General features: G+C 39.2%; 1 protein-coding gene across 2 annotated transcripts; it reads right to left on the bottom strand.

The window, feature by feature from the left end:
• Positions 1-576: 576 nt before the first annotated feature.
• Positions 577-14,821, bottom strand: shrb (charged multivesicular body protein shrub). 2 transcript variants are annotated; one of them, XM_080265966.1, is made up of 5 exons: positions 14,551-14,821; positions 6,347-6,524; positions 4,346-4,460; positions 2,472-2,663; positions 577-1,885 (listed from the first exon to the last, which is right to left on the bottom strand). In XM_080265966.1, exons 1-4 carry the CDS (start codon positions 14,738-14,740, stop codon positions 2,478-2,480), a joined length of 669 nt encoding a protein of 222 aa, XP_080122092.1. In that variant the 5' UTR covers positions 14,741-14,821; the 3' UTR covers positions 577-1,885; positions 2,472-2,477. The 2 variants fall into 2 exon arrangements, with proteins under 2 accessions (XP_080122092.1, XP_080122093.1); XM_080265967.1 differs by having other exon boundaries at positions 14,560-14,821.
• Between the last annotated feature and the right edge of the window lie 1,981 nt (positions 14,822-16,802).

The raw sequence follows: 16,802 nt of genomic DNA, 5'->3' as shown, positions 1-16,802 counted from the left end.
AAGAAGTAATGATAAATGGGCATGTGAGCTGGGGGCAGGGCAGTGAAATGGCAGGGAACAGGGCAACATGTAGGTGCTCTGTTTGTGGTCATCCCTTACAGGATTAAGGCATCCGGTAATAGACAGATAGTCTTCCCTCCACTTGGAATTTTTCAACAATTTCTTGCATAATCTCCGACATGAACATGAGATTATCTCAAATGAGAGTTCCCTCTGACATTACTCATCTGAAGTCCTGTGATACTGTTTTCCATAAACAGTATAAGCCCTAAACAAACAAATGGATGTTGACCTAGAAGGATAAGGCACTCCAACTGGATGTGGCCCATAAGTAAATCTGAAGGATGGTTCGGGCTTACTGCTAACAATATTATTCAGGGAAAGGAAACTGGTCATGTTTGCCTTATATGTTAGGACTGAACAGCGTGGTCCTAGGCCACGACATTCCTGATGAGATAGTAAAGGATGAAGCAATAAGATAAAAATAAAGTAGAAGAAATATACCGGTACTGGAATGATGAATGATGATTTCTTTAAGCTGGGCAATAAAGGTTAAGAAATTGGCCATTCAGACAATTACTGGAAATTACGGTTTTTTAATTATATCAAATACAGATACTGTATTTTAGAGTAGAACTCCATAGGTCTCATAAAATCATTCGTTATACAGGACATAGCAGATTTACATTATATATATGCAAGCTTGCAGGTGACTGATAAAGAAACAAACAGAACATAATTTCATGTTCTAACAATATATCCCTCGGCTGACTGGCTTTTAAGACAATATTGTAACGAGAGAATAGTAGAAATATGGTAAGCAAAACAAGAGAGCCACCATAGCTTTCTGAAGAATATATATTATTGACCGTAGCACTGAGTACTAGCCTACTATCACACTTCATCATATCTCTATTTGAGAATGATGACGTGCAGTTACTCGCACAACTCATAGTTTATAACAGGAACAGTTGCTCAAACTCCAAGACTACCAGTAACCACTTCAGTGTTTACAACCTATTAAATATGAAATGAGGGCTAAGGTGTATCTACAGAATGGCGACAGGACGAATTAGACCAGAGCATTGCATCAAATTCCATTGTTACCTTCTCCTGAAAAGGTCGTTTACAAGCATAAATCTTGAGTATTGCTTTAGTGATGGGTGCTGCAATTTACTGCACAGTAGGCATTTGTTAAGGCACAATCCCCTAGTGGCTGAGGGAAGCAACACAACAGTGTAGCCTTAGTTTAGCAACCTTTTGGCAGAAAGTTGCAGTGGCCATCACGTTCATCCCAACAGTTTCAGTAGTGTTAAATCTGCTCTCACAATAAAGCTGGGACTGTTCTGACAAATACATGTAAAACAAAATATAGTACTGTAGTTAGAACTAGAAAAAAAAAAAAATCTGGATTTAAATTTCTAAGTATATGGTTTAGTAAACAGTAAATTACTATAAATCTGTTAAGAGGTGAAGTGACTAGGTGTGTAAATGTCAATGTACTAATTTTAAAACATTATACCAGTATATTTCCTGTTTTAATGTCATATAGAAGATACCACAATACTTAACATCCTAATTATGCAAAAAAGGCATGTAAAATATATCAGTATGTAAATTTCTCTGACTTACAAAATTTCTGTAGACTGCCAAAATGCACACTGCATATACAGATTTTCATATATTACAATACAAGCAGATGCCATGAAAGGTACATTTCATATACAGTAAATAATCCCCAAAGACAAAAACATTTAGAGTCCAAGCAAGCACTGACTGCGGCACATCTTGCTATGGTGGACTGGTTGTTGTGGTAAAGATGTAGTGGTCGTGGTGGCCTCTTGAGTAACAAAACAGCAAAATTCTTCATCCACATAAAAATAATCTGAAAGTGCAAGAGATTTATCTGAGCATAATCTTTGGCACCAAAGTAATATTTACACTTACACTTACACTTACCATGCTGTACCTGTACAATAGAACCCTCAGCTCCTTCTTCTATGACTGACACCTAACTCTATTACTGCTGTGGATTTTTAATGCTAAAAACACTACCTGGTATAAACGCACAGTCGGGGCCTTGACATTGCTTCACAAACCAACATGCACATTCTCAATGATAACTAGCAATACTCACTCATCCCACATAAGGCAAACCGTAGCATCTCCTTTCCAGACATTATATTCTGTTCGCCAACACTTTGCACTTAACATCACTTGGCAAATGGAATCCAGACTCACTACAGATCTTTTCCCCATCAATCTACAGTATATTATATATAAATATATATATATATATATATATATATATATATATATATATATATATATATATATATATATATATATATATATATATATATATATATATATATATATATATATATATATATATATATATATATACTGTATACAGTAGCACTATCTGCATGAAAGAAAATCCCCAATACCAACATAAACATCAAGCTCACTATGGCTTATGATGCCCAAGCTGCAAGTTCTGCCATATCCTCATCCTCCTCTTCCTTCTTCTTGGAGCGGGCAGGTTGAACAGGGACGGCAGTGGGTACCTCAGGCAGCTCCCCAACACCCTCACCAGTGGACAGCAACTTTTCATCTAATTCTTCCTGTTCCAGCTCTTCTAGTTCTGCTAGCAGGTCATCCTTCATTGAGGAAGAAAGTACTTAGGTTTAGTAATTATAATTTTCACCTATTGTGCCATCCATCCATCCATCCATCATCCAATCCTACATTGCCCCATGAAGAGCGTAGGAGCCCGGGGCTAGGCAGTTGGTCCTGACATTTAAGATGAAAGTGATCAGCCTCACTCATCCCTGAGTGGCATTACATGAGCAATAAACCCCAACCAACCCTTGGATATAAACCTTCACCGGCTCAATCCGACTGGAGCGCAATAATTACCCACTAAACCATCAGGCGCCAAAATCTGGTTATATGGTTACCACCCAGCATAGTAAATGGTTTCCTGGTGTACAGGAAACCATTTGGACTCAGTGTAGAGCCACCCACAGGCAGAAGGAAGAGGAAAGAATGAAGGCAAAAAATACAGAAGAGGGAGTGTAAAGTCACCCGTAAGCAGAAGGACGACGAAAGACTGAAGGAAAGAAAGACAGAAGAAAATGGAAGGAAAGAGGGATGGAAGAGATGACAGGGCAGACGCCCGAGAGCAGCACTACACTGAGTGAGTGGGATTCCTTCCCATGATATGATTACAATATCAGGGCTGTTTTTTAGTTGCACCTCCTACTGGGCAAAACCAATGAATATATACTTGCTTCAATGCCAGACAACCCCTGCTTGACATGTTCTCTGTAATGTAAAGCCAATGAAGACAATTATTAGGGGCTAAAAGACATCTTCAGAAAATCTCAATAGGCATGAAACTGAAATGGGCCCATCTATCATCCCAGTGCAACCATCCTGCCAAGCTTCACTGCAATCCTTTATCTAGTTTCAACTGAACTAGGCACACACATAGATACAAGGCTAGGATTACAGTACAGTATATAAGATACTAGATTATGGACGTGTGCATATTCAGCCACTGGTAGCAATGAATAAATAAAAGAATTACCATACTATTATTATTGTTATGGTGTTTGCAAACTGCACTGTGAATAAACCACCCACACATACACACACAAATCTAAAATCTTCCATAATTTGGTGTACTTTTCATAAACAGAGGCAACTCACTGTAATTTTAGAATGCAGAATGGTGAAACTACCTGTGACTCAATTTCTTAAAAGTTCCCAATGAGTGAATAAGTGAAAACCATAATAATTCTTAGTGTGGCCCTAGACTTATATGAACGTGAAAAAGGTGGGATACGGGCTGATGATACCCTTCTCTTCTGTACACCCTCTTCCTTTCCAGGTATTGGGGGCAAGCTGAGGAGCATATGTAATAGCTCTGCAGTGAGTCATAACAGAGCCAAAACGAATGCATCCCACTCCACTGCTAAACCCATAAAATACAAGGCTCTAATGCTGTTTTCATTAATCCTATACCTAAGATAATACTGGTTCTATGTTGCAATAATATACAATAGTAGCCAAAATAAAATCCCCAAATGAAAATAGTTTTGAATATATGACATGGGTTTCCCACCACTGAATAAAACTGTCTAGCAGTAGCAGGAATAAAATCCAAATATAGCAGTAGCAGGAATAAAATCCAAATAATGTAGAGTATTTCTTTTGCTTGGAAAAGTGTTCATATACCCAGGTCATTTGTTGAGAGTAGGGGATGTTGGAACATTTTAAAATGCATAAGCAGTATAAATCTGCAAGAGTTTGGTGAAGTCATATTATCAGTACTTACCTCATCCACATCGTCTCCAAATGCCACTGGATTTGATATTGCCTCCCCAATCTCACGTGCAACATCTTGTTGCTCAGCTATATCATCCATCATGTCATGAACCTCATCCACATTCCTGAAAAAAAAAATAAATAAATAAATAAGCAAATAAATAAATAATCAGTGAGAAATAAATAAACAAATACAGTGACAGAAAAGAGAGGAAAATGTGCAAAAGAAGTGGAGAGCAGAGTGGCACAAGGAAGGAAAGTAGCTGGTGCTATGAAGGCCTTGATAAGAAACAGAGGCTTGAGTGTTGCAGCTGCATGTGGCTTACATGAAGAAGTATTAGTGCCAACTTTAACACATGGATCTGGGACTATGGTGTGGCATGAAAATGAAAAGTCAGGAGTAAGTGCCGTGGCGATGGGACTGCTGAGGAATGTACCGTATGTGGAGTACAGAGAGTGGATTGGATACGAAATACCTGTAATGTGATTCGTGAAAGATGTGGAGTGAGAAAGTCTGTGGACACCAGAATCGAAGAGAGAGTACTGACATGGTATGGTCAGGTGGATAGAATGGATAACAATAAATGGTGAAAAATGTATATCTGAGTTTGAAGGAGGAAGGACGCAAGGTAGGCCAAGAAGAAGGTGGAAAGATAAAGTGAATAAGTGTATGAGGAAAAGAGGCATGGAAGTCAGTGAGGCTAGGGGACTGACAAGAGATTGAGCTGGCTTGATAAATGTTGAGAGAAGACGTGCATGATCAGCGATTTGGCACCCCATTTTAACATGACATGGTCCAGACTCACTCTATGGGATATATTTATGTGAAGCTACAGAATGTAGTGAATGTTTCTGACATATCAGATTGAGCCAGGATTCTGGGGGCTTGACGAGAGAATGGAAGCGTGGCCCACTGGATTGGGCAAACTTTGGCAGTCTGGACATTGCTACTCCTCACCCTGCCCTAGGGTGGGAAAGGAGGTCCAGCTGATGATGATGGTGATGATGATGATGATGATGATGATAAATAAATAAATCATAGTCTGTCCACCTTAATTTATCAGATTCTAGTCCTTTTGCAACTTATTTAACAGAAGTCAGTGGCAAAAAGACAATACTATGGTTCTATAACCTTATCAAAGCACTCTTTATGACTAGTACAATATTATAATGTTAATCTCTTGTCACTGCTCACCATTCAAGAAACAGAGATTACAATTTTAGGTCAGTTAGTTAACAAAGTACAGTAGTGTGACCAAAGACTACAGAGTATTAATATAGGCTATATGTAATATACAGTAAACCCTTGATATACCACACCCTGTTTTAACGAATTTCAGTTTTAACGACCACCTTGAGATGGCCGAATGTTGTATATGTTGTTAACCTGTGTGGCAATATAAAGGTCCAGAGTAACACTAAATCATCAGTTAGCCAAACACTGGTGTCTGATGACCTAAAAATAAATCTAACAGTACTGTATACAGCAGGCCCTCACTATACAATGAACTTGTATGAGATGAATCACTTATTCCATCTTGAAAAAGTTGGGACCTTTTTTCAATTTATGACAGAAGTTTTGCTTATATGATGATTATGGTCTAATAACAAGCTTTAATGGTTGATACACGATCGCTATTTTCACTTATACGAACACCCTAATGCAAATGATAGTCATTTTTTTGTTCAAAAATGACCTTTCACTTGTCAGTACTGGGGGTGTTAGTGTCAGTGACGGAACAATAGAGTGGAGTTGAAGTTCAAGCAGCAAGTGAAGTCCAGTGAAGTGAAATAGCAACCACTTTAGGAGAGTCGGGAACTTGTTTTTAGACTCAGGTGGGTGGGTGACCCTTGGTCAAAAACATATCTCCATGGAACCCACGTTATAACTCACTCAATATATGATAAATCATTATGCGATGGATTTTTTCAAATGCATCCTACTCACAAACTGAGTGCATGCTGTACATAAACAAAAGCAGTACTTAGTAACATCTGTGGAGGTGCTCACATATGTTTGTGGGCAGCTTTGAGTGCCTTTGCTGCCTCGCCCATAGTTTGAAGAACATTGGTATTGGTGTTGGCTGATTCAAGAGCCTCACGTTGCATTTCAATAGTGCTCAGTGTGCCATCAATCTGCTGCAGCTGCTTGTCGTACCGCTTCTTACGCTTCAGGGCTTGCAGAGCCACTGGGGAAAGGAACAAAAATATTAATATAGGTAATTAGCAAGCATTAATGACAGCATGTTTAATAAATATTCAAGCAAAAACATTAAGCTGCAGTTCTAAAGTTAAAGTGCTTCTTTTACCCTTTTAATATAACAATGATTCTTGTCATTTTCTTGCTACTGCCAGATGGAGTAAATTAATTTTGGAAAAGTCCACCATACACAGGGAACTAAAAATAGTCTTCATCCATCAGCCTCATAAGCATCATAATGTTTCATGATAATACTGACATCTTGAAGAGTCGGAAGGTGGAAGAAGGCATAGTAGTCCAAGAAGGTGGAAAGATATGGTAAATAAGTGAAAAAGTAAGACATGGGGCTTGACGATGTTAAGGAACTAACAGAGGATCGAGCTAGTTGGAAGAATTTTTAACACTGAGGTGTGTGAATACAGTTTAGCACCCCTGTTTTTACCCAGTGACATGACAGCTGTTGGAGTGACTGGTCGGTCGGTCATAGGAGGCCTACTAGGTGAAGCACGGATCCCCGAGGCTTGAATGATGAGAGAATGAGAATGTGGCCTATTGGGCATGCTACTGCCAGTTCTCCTATCAGACTTTTTCTTGCTCTATGAACCCTAACTCATCCCAACCTTAGGTGGGGGAGTAGAGTTGGGATGATCACAACTTATTACAGCCAGATGATTCTATTCTGCTTTGGAGACCCCTTGTGGTGATGGGGTTAAGTTGTTGGCAACATGGAGCTTGCCTCAGCTGAAAAAACAATTACATAAACCATCAAGACAGTTCTGGTCTTTTGTTGCTTGATGGTTTCTTCAGCTGAACAAACTTATTTGCCTTAGTCAAAATACCATACCGTTAACTACAGGAACCAGAGACACTGTCAAGGTTCAGGATATGACAACATTGTATAATATGTTGTAACAATTTCTTCCATACAGAAAAAATTTGAAAACAAACACTAAATGTGTCACAGGATCTGGCAAGTTATATGGGTACTGGTACCATAATCTATCTACCAATAGCTAGATCTCTTAATCCCAGAGGGGTGGCCATGAGCATATTAACTAATTTCAAAAGATCGGTGAAACTGCATCCATTATGGTAATGACCCTCTGAATACCAATTAACTGATAATTAGATGTACACAGCTTTTGCATTAAGTACTGGCCATTAATACAGTATGCAGCTGCAGCACAAAAGTGTAGCTATGGATAAAAATTGTACCACAGCTAGCATCAAGACCAGTCTGCCTCTCAAACTGTGACTGTACAGTATGTAATAACTGAACCACAGCCACAAATAAGAACAGGCTGCCTCAAAATGTGTGAATATGAGTTAAAATTGAACAATGGCTACCATCAAGGCCAGTTTGCTTCAAAGACTGACTGTATGTAAAAACTGTGCTACAGCCACCACTTAGAACAGGGTGCCTCGATGTGACTACAGTTAAAAAGGACATGGAAGCACCCATGTTAAAATGTATCACCCCTAGACAGCATAGTCAGATGGCAGTGAAATAAGAAAGATACACCTAAGCTGAAAGTGCTTGGTAAATGATCAAAGTTATAATTACTAAAGTGGTAGGTGGTGGCGACCATCATCCACTCACTTGATGTAGTGCTCCCTACTTCTTCCTTAGCCTTTATCATTCTTTTTCTGTGCCTGCCCTCCTCTCTTCCTATTTCTCCCATCTTTCCTGTCACTACTTATTGTTTTTCTTTCTGTTACAGGTGGCTTTACATTGAGTGACAAGCCAAATGGTTTCTTGTAGGCCAAGAAACCATTTACAACTCTGGGTGGTAACCATATAACCAAACCATACGTGCTCCCTACGTGTCAAGTGGGTTGGTGGAGGGTTAGTGCCCCTCCCTGTAAAACAAATAACTCAGAGTCAAATGGCCACCCCGTAAGGGATTATGGCGTCTGGCAATAGACAGATAGATAGATATAATTACTAAGGTGCTGTAGTAAGCGATAACCAACATATGCATCGTGATATAATGCACAGTACCATATATACTGAACATAGGGAATGCAATACCTTTACCAAACCAGTTCAAACTAGGTCATACTTATAAAATAATTAGTCAATTCAGTGTGCTCTGGAAGTTTGACTTTATTCTATAAATCAGACTTCACCACTATCTAGAACACCCCCCAAACAATTGGTGACCATGACAGTAGACTCTCTGACCTACAGTACTTCCTTCATAGCCATGTGCTTTTCTTGCGGTATGTCACTCCTACATCTCTTCTGTCATTACTGTGCTACTCCAGTCCTTTAAACAACAATGTCCCTCTGCCAACATTCCCCTCAATCCTGAATCCACAGAACTGGGTATGTATCATCATACACTCTTTGAGTAAAAATGTCCACTGCATATCTGTTTATTCATTATGCAACACCACAACTCACTCTTACAGATCATTCTTCCACCAATACACTTTTTTATTTTCCTTTTTGTGTGGACATATTTAATTATGAACATGTGCTATGTAGTCCAATCTACCCTCTAACTATTGTCCATCCATCCATCGATCATCCAATCCTGTTTTGCACCATGAAAAGCATAGAAGCCCAGGGTTAGGCAAGTTGGTCCTGACATTTAAGATGAGAGTGACCAGCCTCATTCATCCCTGAGTGGTATTATGTGAGCAATAAACCCCAACTACCCCTTGGATATAAACCTGCACTGGCTCAATCCGACTGGAGTGCCTTAATTACCCACTAAATCTCCAGGTGCCATAATTTGGTTATACCGTATGGTTACCACCCAGCGTAGTAAATGGTTTCCTGGTGTACAGGAAACCATTTGGCTTGTCACTCAGTGTAGTCACCCACAGGCAGAATGAAGAGGAAAGAATGAAGGAAAGAAAGACAGAAGAGGAAGAAAGGAATGAAGAAAGGAAAGGGCAGACACCCAAAGTGGCACTACATCAAGTGAGTGGATGGTAAGCGTCCCCATCTACCACCTAAGTCAAACACCATAATCTCGCAAGGATTGGCCACTTGACCTTGATTTAGTTGTTTTACAGGGAGGGGCTATAACCCTCCACTAACACAGGTAAGGAACATGTATGGGTTGGTTATATGGTTACCACCCACCGTTGTAAATGGTTTCCTGACTTACAGTAAACCATCTGGCTTGTCACTCAATGTAAAGCCACCAGAAAAATAAAGAAAAGTAATAAAAAGTGACAGGAAAAGTGAGAGAAATAGGAAAATGGGAGAGAAAGCACAGAAAAAGAATGATAAGGTGAAGGAAGCAGTAGGCAGCACATCATGTGAGTTGATGATGGTCACTACCATCTATTCTCACAAATCATCAATACTGTATTAGCCATCTGTATCTTGATACCACTATGCTGTCACATTCGGGAAATACAGCAATGGTATGGTGCTGATGTGAGAGTTTTCTTTCTCTACGTACTGTCGGAAAGATCTGGCTGTCACACCCTACCATGTAGGAAAATTTGTAAAAATTTTTTAGCCCTCCCATTTCACCCAATTTGTGGCACAGGGATTTTAGACTGCCTTAATTCACTACATTTATGGGTAGATATACCATTCTACTCCCTTGCTGAATAAAAAGGGAAAAAAAAATTCCAATCTCCCCTTGGGAATCAAATCTATGTAATGCTGTCACTTTGAAAATGACATTTCAATCTTACAACACAATGAAACAATGAAAAAGAAAAACCAGATACTGACCTTCCAGAGGCATCTCTGGGGCCGATAAGAAGAAAGAACATAGGAGGTCTGCAGCTTGGCAAGGGTTAATAAAGTTCAATAGTATTTATATCACACCTTCAACCTCTTCACTACAATGAAGTAACTGTACTATATTTACCTACTTTTGTTGCCTCAAGCTGATTAAATTCCAGTTCATAATAAAGTCTAGCAGTGAAGGGGTTAATGAGAGTTATTTTAAACACCTCCAGTTCAAAAGTGTCACCCCACGGCTGCTCAAAATTATCTGGTAATAGCAAGAGTAAAATATAAATTATATCATCTGATAGAAGGAACTTAATAAATAAAAAAAATGTACTTTGCACCTGTATTAAATATTATGGGTGAGGTCACAGTATCACAACAGCCAGTTAACTTACGAGTGGGTTGTGCCTTCTTACAATCAATAATGCAACACTGTGGAGTCAAATGTACTAAACTTTAACAAAAACATAAATAATAAAAGATTCCTAAAATAAAAACAGGTACTACTGTGCAGTGCTGAACTTTCAAACTCAGCTGTCATACTCACCAGCCACATCTGCACAAAAAGGAAAAATTTTCAAATATATAAAAATCATAATGTACAGTGAATGTTTAATTAACAGCTACATTTTATGCTAGAAAACAAGGTTTGCTCAGATTCTAACACCCATACTGGTATGCAATGTGGACCTGCTGATGCTATATGTTTCAGTGTCTCCTAGAATACAAGTTATTTCCAGAAAAAAAAAAGGGGGGGAGGGGGCGAGGGAGTGGTTGTTACACATACAGCAGAAAAATGATTTAACACAAGTTCCTTGGGGGGTCACCTCAAATCGATTTCGTGCTACATCGAAGTGTTGTTTTAGTGGAACAAAATACTTTGGTACTGGAGACAAACACAGAAAAGCAAAAATGCATTTCTCTATCTACCTATTGCCAGACACCTTAATCACGTATGGGGAGGCCACAAACACATCACCTCCATGTTGCCCTGTCCGCCGCCATTTCACTGCCCTCCCCCCAGCTCACACCTCCCTCTCTCAAATATTGTATACTGTACAGTATACCTCTCCACTCCATCCCTTCATCTGATCCTCGGCCTCCCCCTCCCTGTCCCCCCCTTCACTTCACTCACATACCCAGTACATTCTCCTCATTAGTCTCTTGCTCTCTATCCTCTCCACGTGGCCAAACCACCTCAACGTATTTTTCTTAAAGCTTTCTATCACATCCACATGCACAGTACACCGTTGCTTCACTTTCATTAAATAAAAATTACAGAAAATATTCTTTTTCTGTGTCTGCCCTCCTCACTTCCTATTTTTTCCATCTTACCTGTCTCTTCTTATTGTTTTTCTTTCCTTTACGGCTGGCTTTACATTGAGTGACAAGCCAAATGGTTTCCTGTAAGCCAGGAAACCATTTACAACGCTGGGTGGTAACCATATAACCAAACCATACATGCTCCCTACGTGTCAACAAGTGGGTTGGTGGAGGGTTAGTGCCCCTCCCCGTAAAACAAATAACACAAATGAGCCCAAGAACAAGTTTAAAGCCAATCTAAATGGCCTAATAGCAGTAAAAGAAGCTAGCCTAAGCCTAACAACTGTAAACAACTCATAAAAAGCAACAAATAAAATAAGAAAATCATCAAATATAAGTCTGGAAAAAATCACTTAGTAAACTGTATCCCAAAACGACAATGTTCACCCCACCTATGGCTAAAACACATTAATCTAAGTCTAAAAACTGTTTATATATCAACCTAATCACACTATTTTAGTTTAAAATATCATCAAAATCGGTAAAAAAATCAAAACCCATTGTTAACCCGGGGTTTGGCCACCACTAGGCGGAGTATGGTGGTATTTCTACCCCCATCGTTCAGCTAAGGTATCACATATAGGGTATCGTACATCGGGGTATTACTGTACCATGGCACACTCGCTCCAGAAAGTATCGGTGCAGAATATGTGTTAAATATTATGACACAGGGACCAGAGGAAACTGGAAATTGCTGTTCTGTCCTCCCACATGCAGGCATCCCAAAAGATAGATGACTGCTATATCAGATACCTCTTGTGTCTTTCATAATGAGTAGGGAATGGCCGTAAATGTTACAATTTATACCAGTATTAATGGGCTGTCACTGCCACATGGTCGAATCATTCCGGATGGCAGAGGACCCACAGTGCACCGATCCTTTCTGGAGTGAGTGTACCTATCTAATCCACAAAAAACAAAATCAAAGGATTTCTGCAGACAATGGTCTTTATCAAATAAGGTACCAATAAAAATGCATCAAACAAAACACACTTATTTAATCCTCACCCAGCTATGAGTTCAGGAAAGTATTTAATTCAGGCTAACAATAGACAATTTTATTCAGATGAACAAAACTATTGGCTACCAAAGGATATGAAAGTCTAGATACAGTTCAAGCTCAAATAAAAAACGCTTAGGTCCAAAAGCTTTTGGGAAAATGTTAAACACTGAAATACAGAACCATAATCATTATTATGAGAAAATGTTCTTAACCACCTACAGTAGCTAGCTAACTTTACTCAGAACAATGAATATCAGTCCTGTAGGGTACTTTGTATTACCCGGTAGCATTTCATCTCATTTTATAAGTATCCATCAAAACCTTCTTGAAATAAAGGAGTCTACCCTTTACCTGCAGTGCTAATCTATCTCAAGAAAAGTCATATCAGACTGAGATTTTCTGATAATGATGACATTGTAACGTGGGTTCTCTCGGTTTAAGTCAAATGGCTACAAAAGGTTACTCTTGTGTGCCATTGGTCAACCTCCTGAAAATACATATACAGTGATCCCTTGGTTATTGCGCATAATTTGTATTGCGCAAAGTGCATGATAACAAAACTGTGCAATACCAAAGGCACAGAACCTATGAGATTTATTCTAATTGGTACCAGGCACCCCACTCATGTAAAAAAAAAAAATCCTTTTACAACTATTTAGACACGTTAAATACTGTACAGTACCATATACAAACTCTTATAGTAGGTATCAGAAACCGGCATAATATTGTTACAGCATATCGTCACCCTCAAAAAGAAACTGCCTGTCAATTTTTGGTGTTTTCTGGATTCTTGCCTAAATCAGTTCTTCATCATGTGGCGTGCCTATTGGTATAGCTGCCTTTGCCAGGTCTAGGGTGTGAGTGGTCTAAAATGCACCTTAAGTTTCTGCCTAAATCACTGAAAATTAAGAAAATGAGACAGTTTTCTCTCAATTTCCCCCAAAATGGAAAATATGACTTAAGCAGTTTCTTTATGAGGGTGATGATATGGTCACCACTCAATATATAGTAAAAGGCTTCCTGGCTTACCGGAAACCATTTGTCACTCAAAACAGTCACCAAAAAGGCAGCACTGCACTGAGTGAGGGGATGATCGGTACCCCCACCTGTTTTGTTAAATTTCTTTCATTTCCTCACCTGATTTCAGTGATAATTTCCACTGATTTTTAGTGTTTCAATCAATTTCACCCAGTCCCTCTAGAGTAAGTTTGGCTATGATGGCTTTTTTTTAGTGCTGACATGGATATCCTACCCCAAATCAAGAGAATAAGTAGAAAAAGAAAAGGTGTTTCTTTAAATACTTTTAGGACTGCAGAAATCCTGGCCAAATTCATGAGAAAAAAAAAAAAATGCTTTTCACTACTTCCTGGACAGAACAAATCTTGCCCTGACTTAATGTACAAGGTAAAGAGGCACTGTACTTCCATTCATTACTTCTTGGACTGCACAAATCCTGGCCAGACTCAGCTGAAAGAACTTCTTCCTTTCATTACTTAATAGATTGCTTCCAGCATTTTTCTATTTCATTTTCAATGAAACTTCATCCAACATTCATTCCAACTTCAAACTAACACAATGCTGGAGTCCAAGATGGTAATACTAATAAACAGAACAAATAAACTGAACCCTTAACCACTATCCTATTCATCAGGAAAGTTTTCACCATATTCAATGAGCTTTACCAATCAGTCATGGTTATTTAATTTTGCTCAGTCTGACCTTAAAATCAGGTCAAGCCTGAGGGGTGAAAAATTGTGGCAGGGGGGGAACAGACTGCACATAGTTCATTTCACCTGCAAACATCATTAAAACAATCCTGGAAGAAACAAAACAACTATTTTCGGTGATGACTCAACTTTGCGTTACTGTTAATGTGGCTACACTCACAGGGCTGAGAATCTCAAGGCTAACAAAGTTACAATACCACTTCATTCAACTGTTACTTACTCAGAGTATTACCAATGTATAATCATAATGTACCACCAGCCTCACCTCTCTTATTTTTCGTCCCATTCTGTCTAGCAATGGTGATTTCCTGTTGGATTTTCTTTTCAAGGAAATCCTGCTTTTTAATCAGCATTTCTTCCGTGTCTCTCAGCTTCTGAATCGCTTCTCCGGTCGTTGGTGCCTTATCGCCCTTTCCACCGCCGAATAATTTGCCGAAAATACTCATTATTGTGTCGAAATGGCGACGGGAAAAAGGTGAAAACACGGGCAAAGGCCAACACGTCCGAATGAGACAAGTTATCCCAAACAAACTCTTGGCTGGTGTTATCTTCACCTAGAATGTGTGACGTATAAGCGCTATTTCCCACTCAAATAAAATTAGTAAATTTACGTGTAACGGTGCTATATTGCTGAATTATTCGTCAAATTTTCTTTGTTTTATTTCACAGATAACACTAAAACAATACCGAAAGTAATAATTTAATCTGCTGTGAAGGTAACTCAAACCCATGACGTAAGAGAAGTGACGTCACGATCAGGCTTAAGTGAGTCACATGTTTGGTCCTTCCCAGTCACATTTTTTTATGGTAACTTATCTCATGCATGTACTATTTTCCAGATTATCGACACCACAAGAATAATAAAGAGGGGAAATCTAATATCTATGCCACTTTATTTCAATAAACTGTGTTTTCCCGCGGTTTGCTGAATACATCTAAAAGCAAAGGCGTTATCAGATAAGAGTAGTACGGTAGTGGAATATCACATTAGACGAGAGCGATAAGGTGGGACTGTTCACCAGTCTTAGCTAGATTGAGTCTGTTGTCAATAGAGGATAATGTAATTTTCCGAAAAAGATGCCTATAGGTTATCGCTGCTGGTGGTTGTATGTAGGCCCATTTCCATTCGAAGAGTTAAGTGGATGACAAGTAACTGAACAGTGGACCGAGAGGAGTTGATTCAGTAGATGGATGGATCAGATGAATGACGTATATGCTGAAAATCAACTCAGATCTCATGAGTGAAATATGGTTGCAGATAATTTAATTATCCTCAAGGAAACTGTTTTTTTTTTTTTTTTATGCAAGGCCAGAAGCCTGCAAGATTGTTCTCGCCAAGGAAAATAAAGCCGAAATCGAGATCCGTTCATCTCGAGATGAGTAGGAAATACAGAGGAAGACAGTTCCAGAGTTGACCTGTTGCATACATGAAGGACTGGGAGTAGCGGTTAACTCTTGCATTAAAGAGGTGGACAGAACAGGGATGTTACGCGCCTGCTGTAGCGGTGGAGGGATGCAAGTAGACAGTTCAAAGGAGCAGTGACCACTGAAGTAGCGATAAAATAAAGATGCAGTAGCCTTGCGTACGTGAGAGCAACTAGTGCTTACTTCGTTGCTGTTGTTGTTGTACTACTTGAGGTCAGTATTAAATAAATGCTTGCCGTGCCAATATTACCCTACAAACAATGCCTATCTGCACAGGATGTCTTCTCTCCATGCCTTATCACCCACAAGTATTCCCACCCGTCTCGCCCATCTGTCCCACACGTTTTCTGCCATCCAGGCACGGAGCTTCTACGAGCCATCTGTTCCCAACATTTTGGAGCAAACACTTGTATATCCTGGATACTCCCTTGGTCATGGTCTAACACAATGCAAAACTCACAGATGCACATGTTAGTCTTAGCTCAAGGAAAGGATATTGTTTATGTTCAAGAACTGGACCTCAGAGGAATGAAACTATTAATGCTGTTTAACTGGTCTGGTGGATGAAAATGGGGACAAATAAAAGCCATTTTCAGCTCTATACTTTTCCGGTACACTTCGCATGGTTTAACAGTTCAGCTACATACCACTCCTTTCCCTTTTCTCTTCCACTCAGATGGCTCTGTTTATGTGTCTTCTTGTGATGAAGGTGAACTTTTTGCCCAGACATTTGTTTCCAGCTCCCTTCCCTTCTATCTCTGACTTCCCTCTTCACGTCTGATAGGCCTATTACAGTTCTTCTGAAGGTGCAACTTTTCCCCTACCTGGTTTATTCCTTTTCCTCTGGATTCCCTCTTATTATTATTATTTTTCATTCTATTCATTTTTAGCAGTATTCTTAACATTGCCAGACTATAATTCATTTTAAGGGGAACTTCAAAGTGAGAAATGCTTCAAGGTAAATTCAAGGTGAGGAATCTGGTATAGCGTCCATTACCTTTCTCACCGGAAGGACGCTCTCTCAAACTGAATAAAATCGCTCAGAGATAGTAATAGTAAGACAAAAATACGTTACCTAATTCA

Source organism: Coenobita brevimanus, chromosome 18 (genome assembly GCF_032717465.1).
Source record: "Coenobita brevimanus isolate Jiangsu-jjx chromosome 18, ASM3271746v2, whole genome shotgun sequence".
Lineage (NCBI taxonomy): Eukaryota > Metazoa > Arthropoda > Malacostraca > Decapoda > Coenobitidae > Coenobita > Coenobita brevimanus.
Note: the sequence above shows the minus strand (reverse complement) of the source record. Positions and strands in the feature narration are given on the sequence as shown.

Bases quoted from the DNA above. Each gene is read 5' to 3' on its own strand.
- shrb (XM_080265966.1), bottom strand. From the start codon at position 14,740: ATGAGTATTTTCGGCAAATTATTCGGCGGTGGAAAGGGCGATAAGGCA. The intron at 4,461-6,346 runs GTGAGCACCTCC...TTTTTTTTTCAG, and splicing joins AAAGCTGCCCACAAACATAT to GAATGTGGATGAGGTTCATG. The intron at 2,664-4,345 runs GTAAGTACTGAT...TCCTCAATGAAG, and splicing joins TTGGAGACGATGTGGATGAG to GATGACCTGCTAGCAGAACT.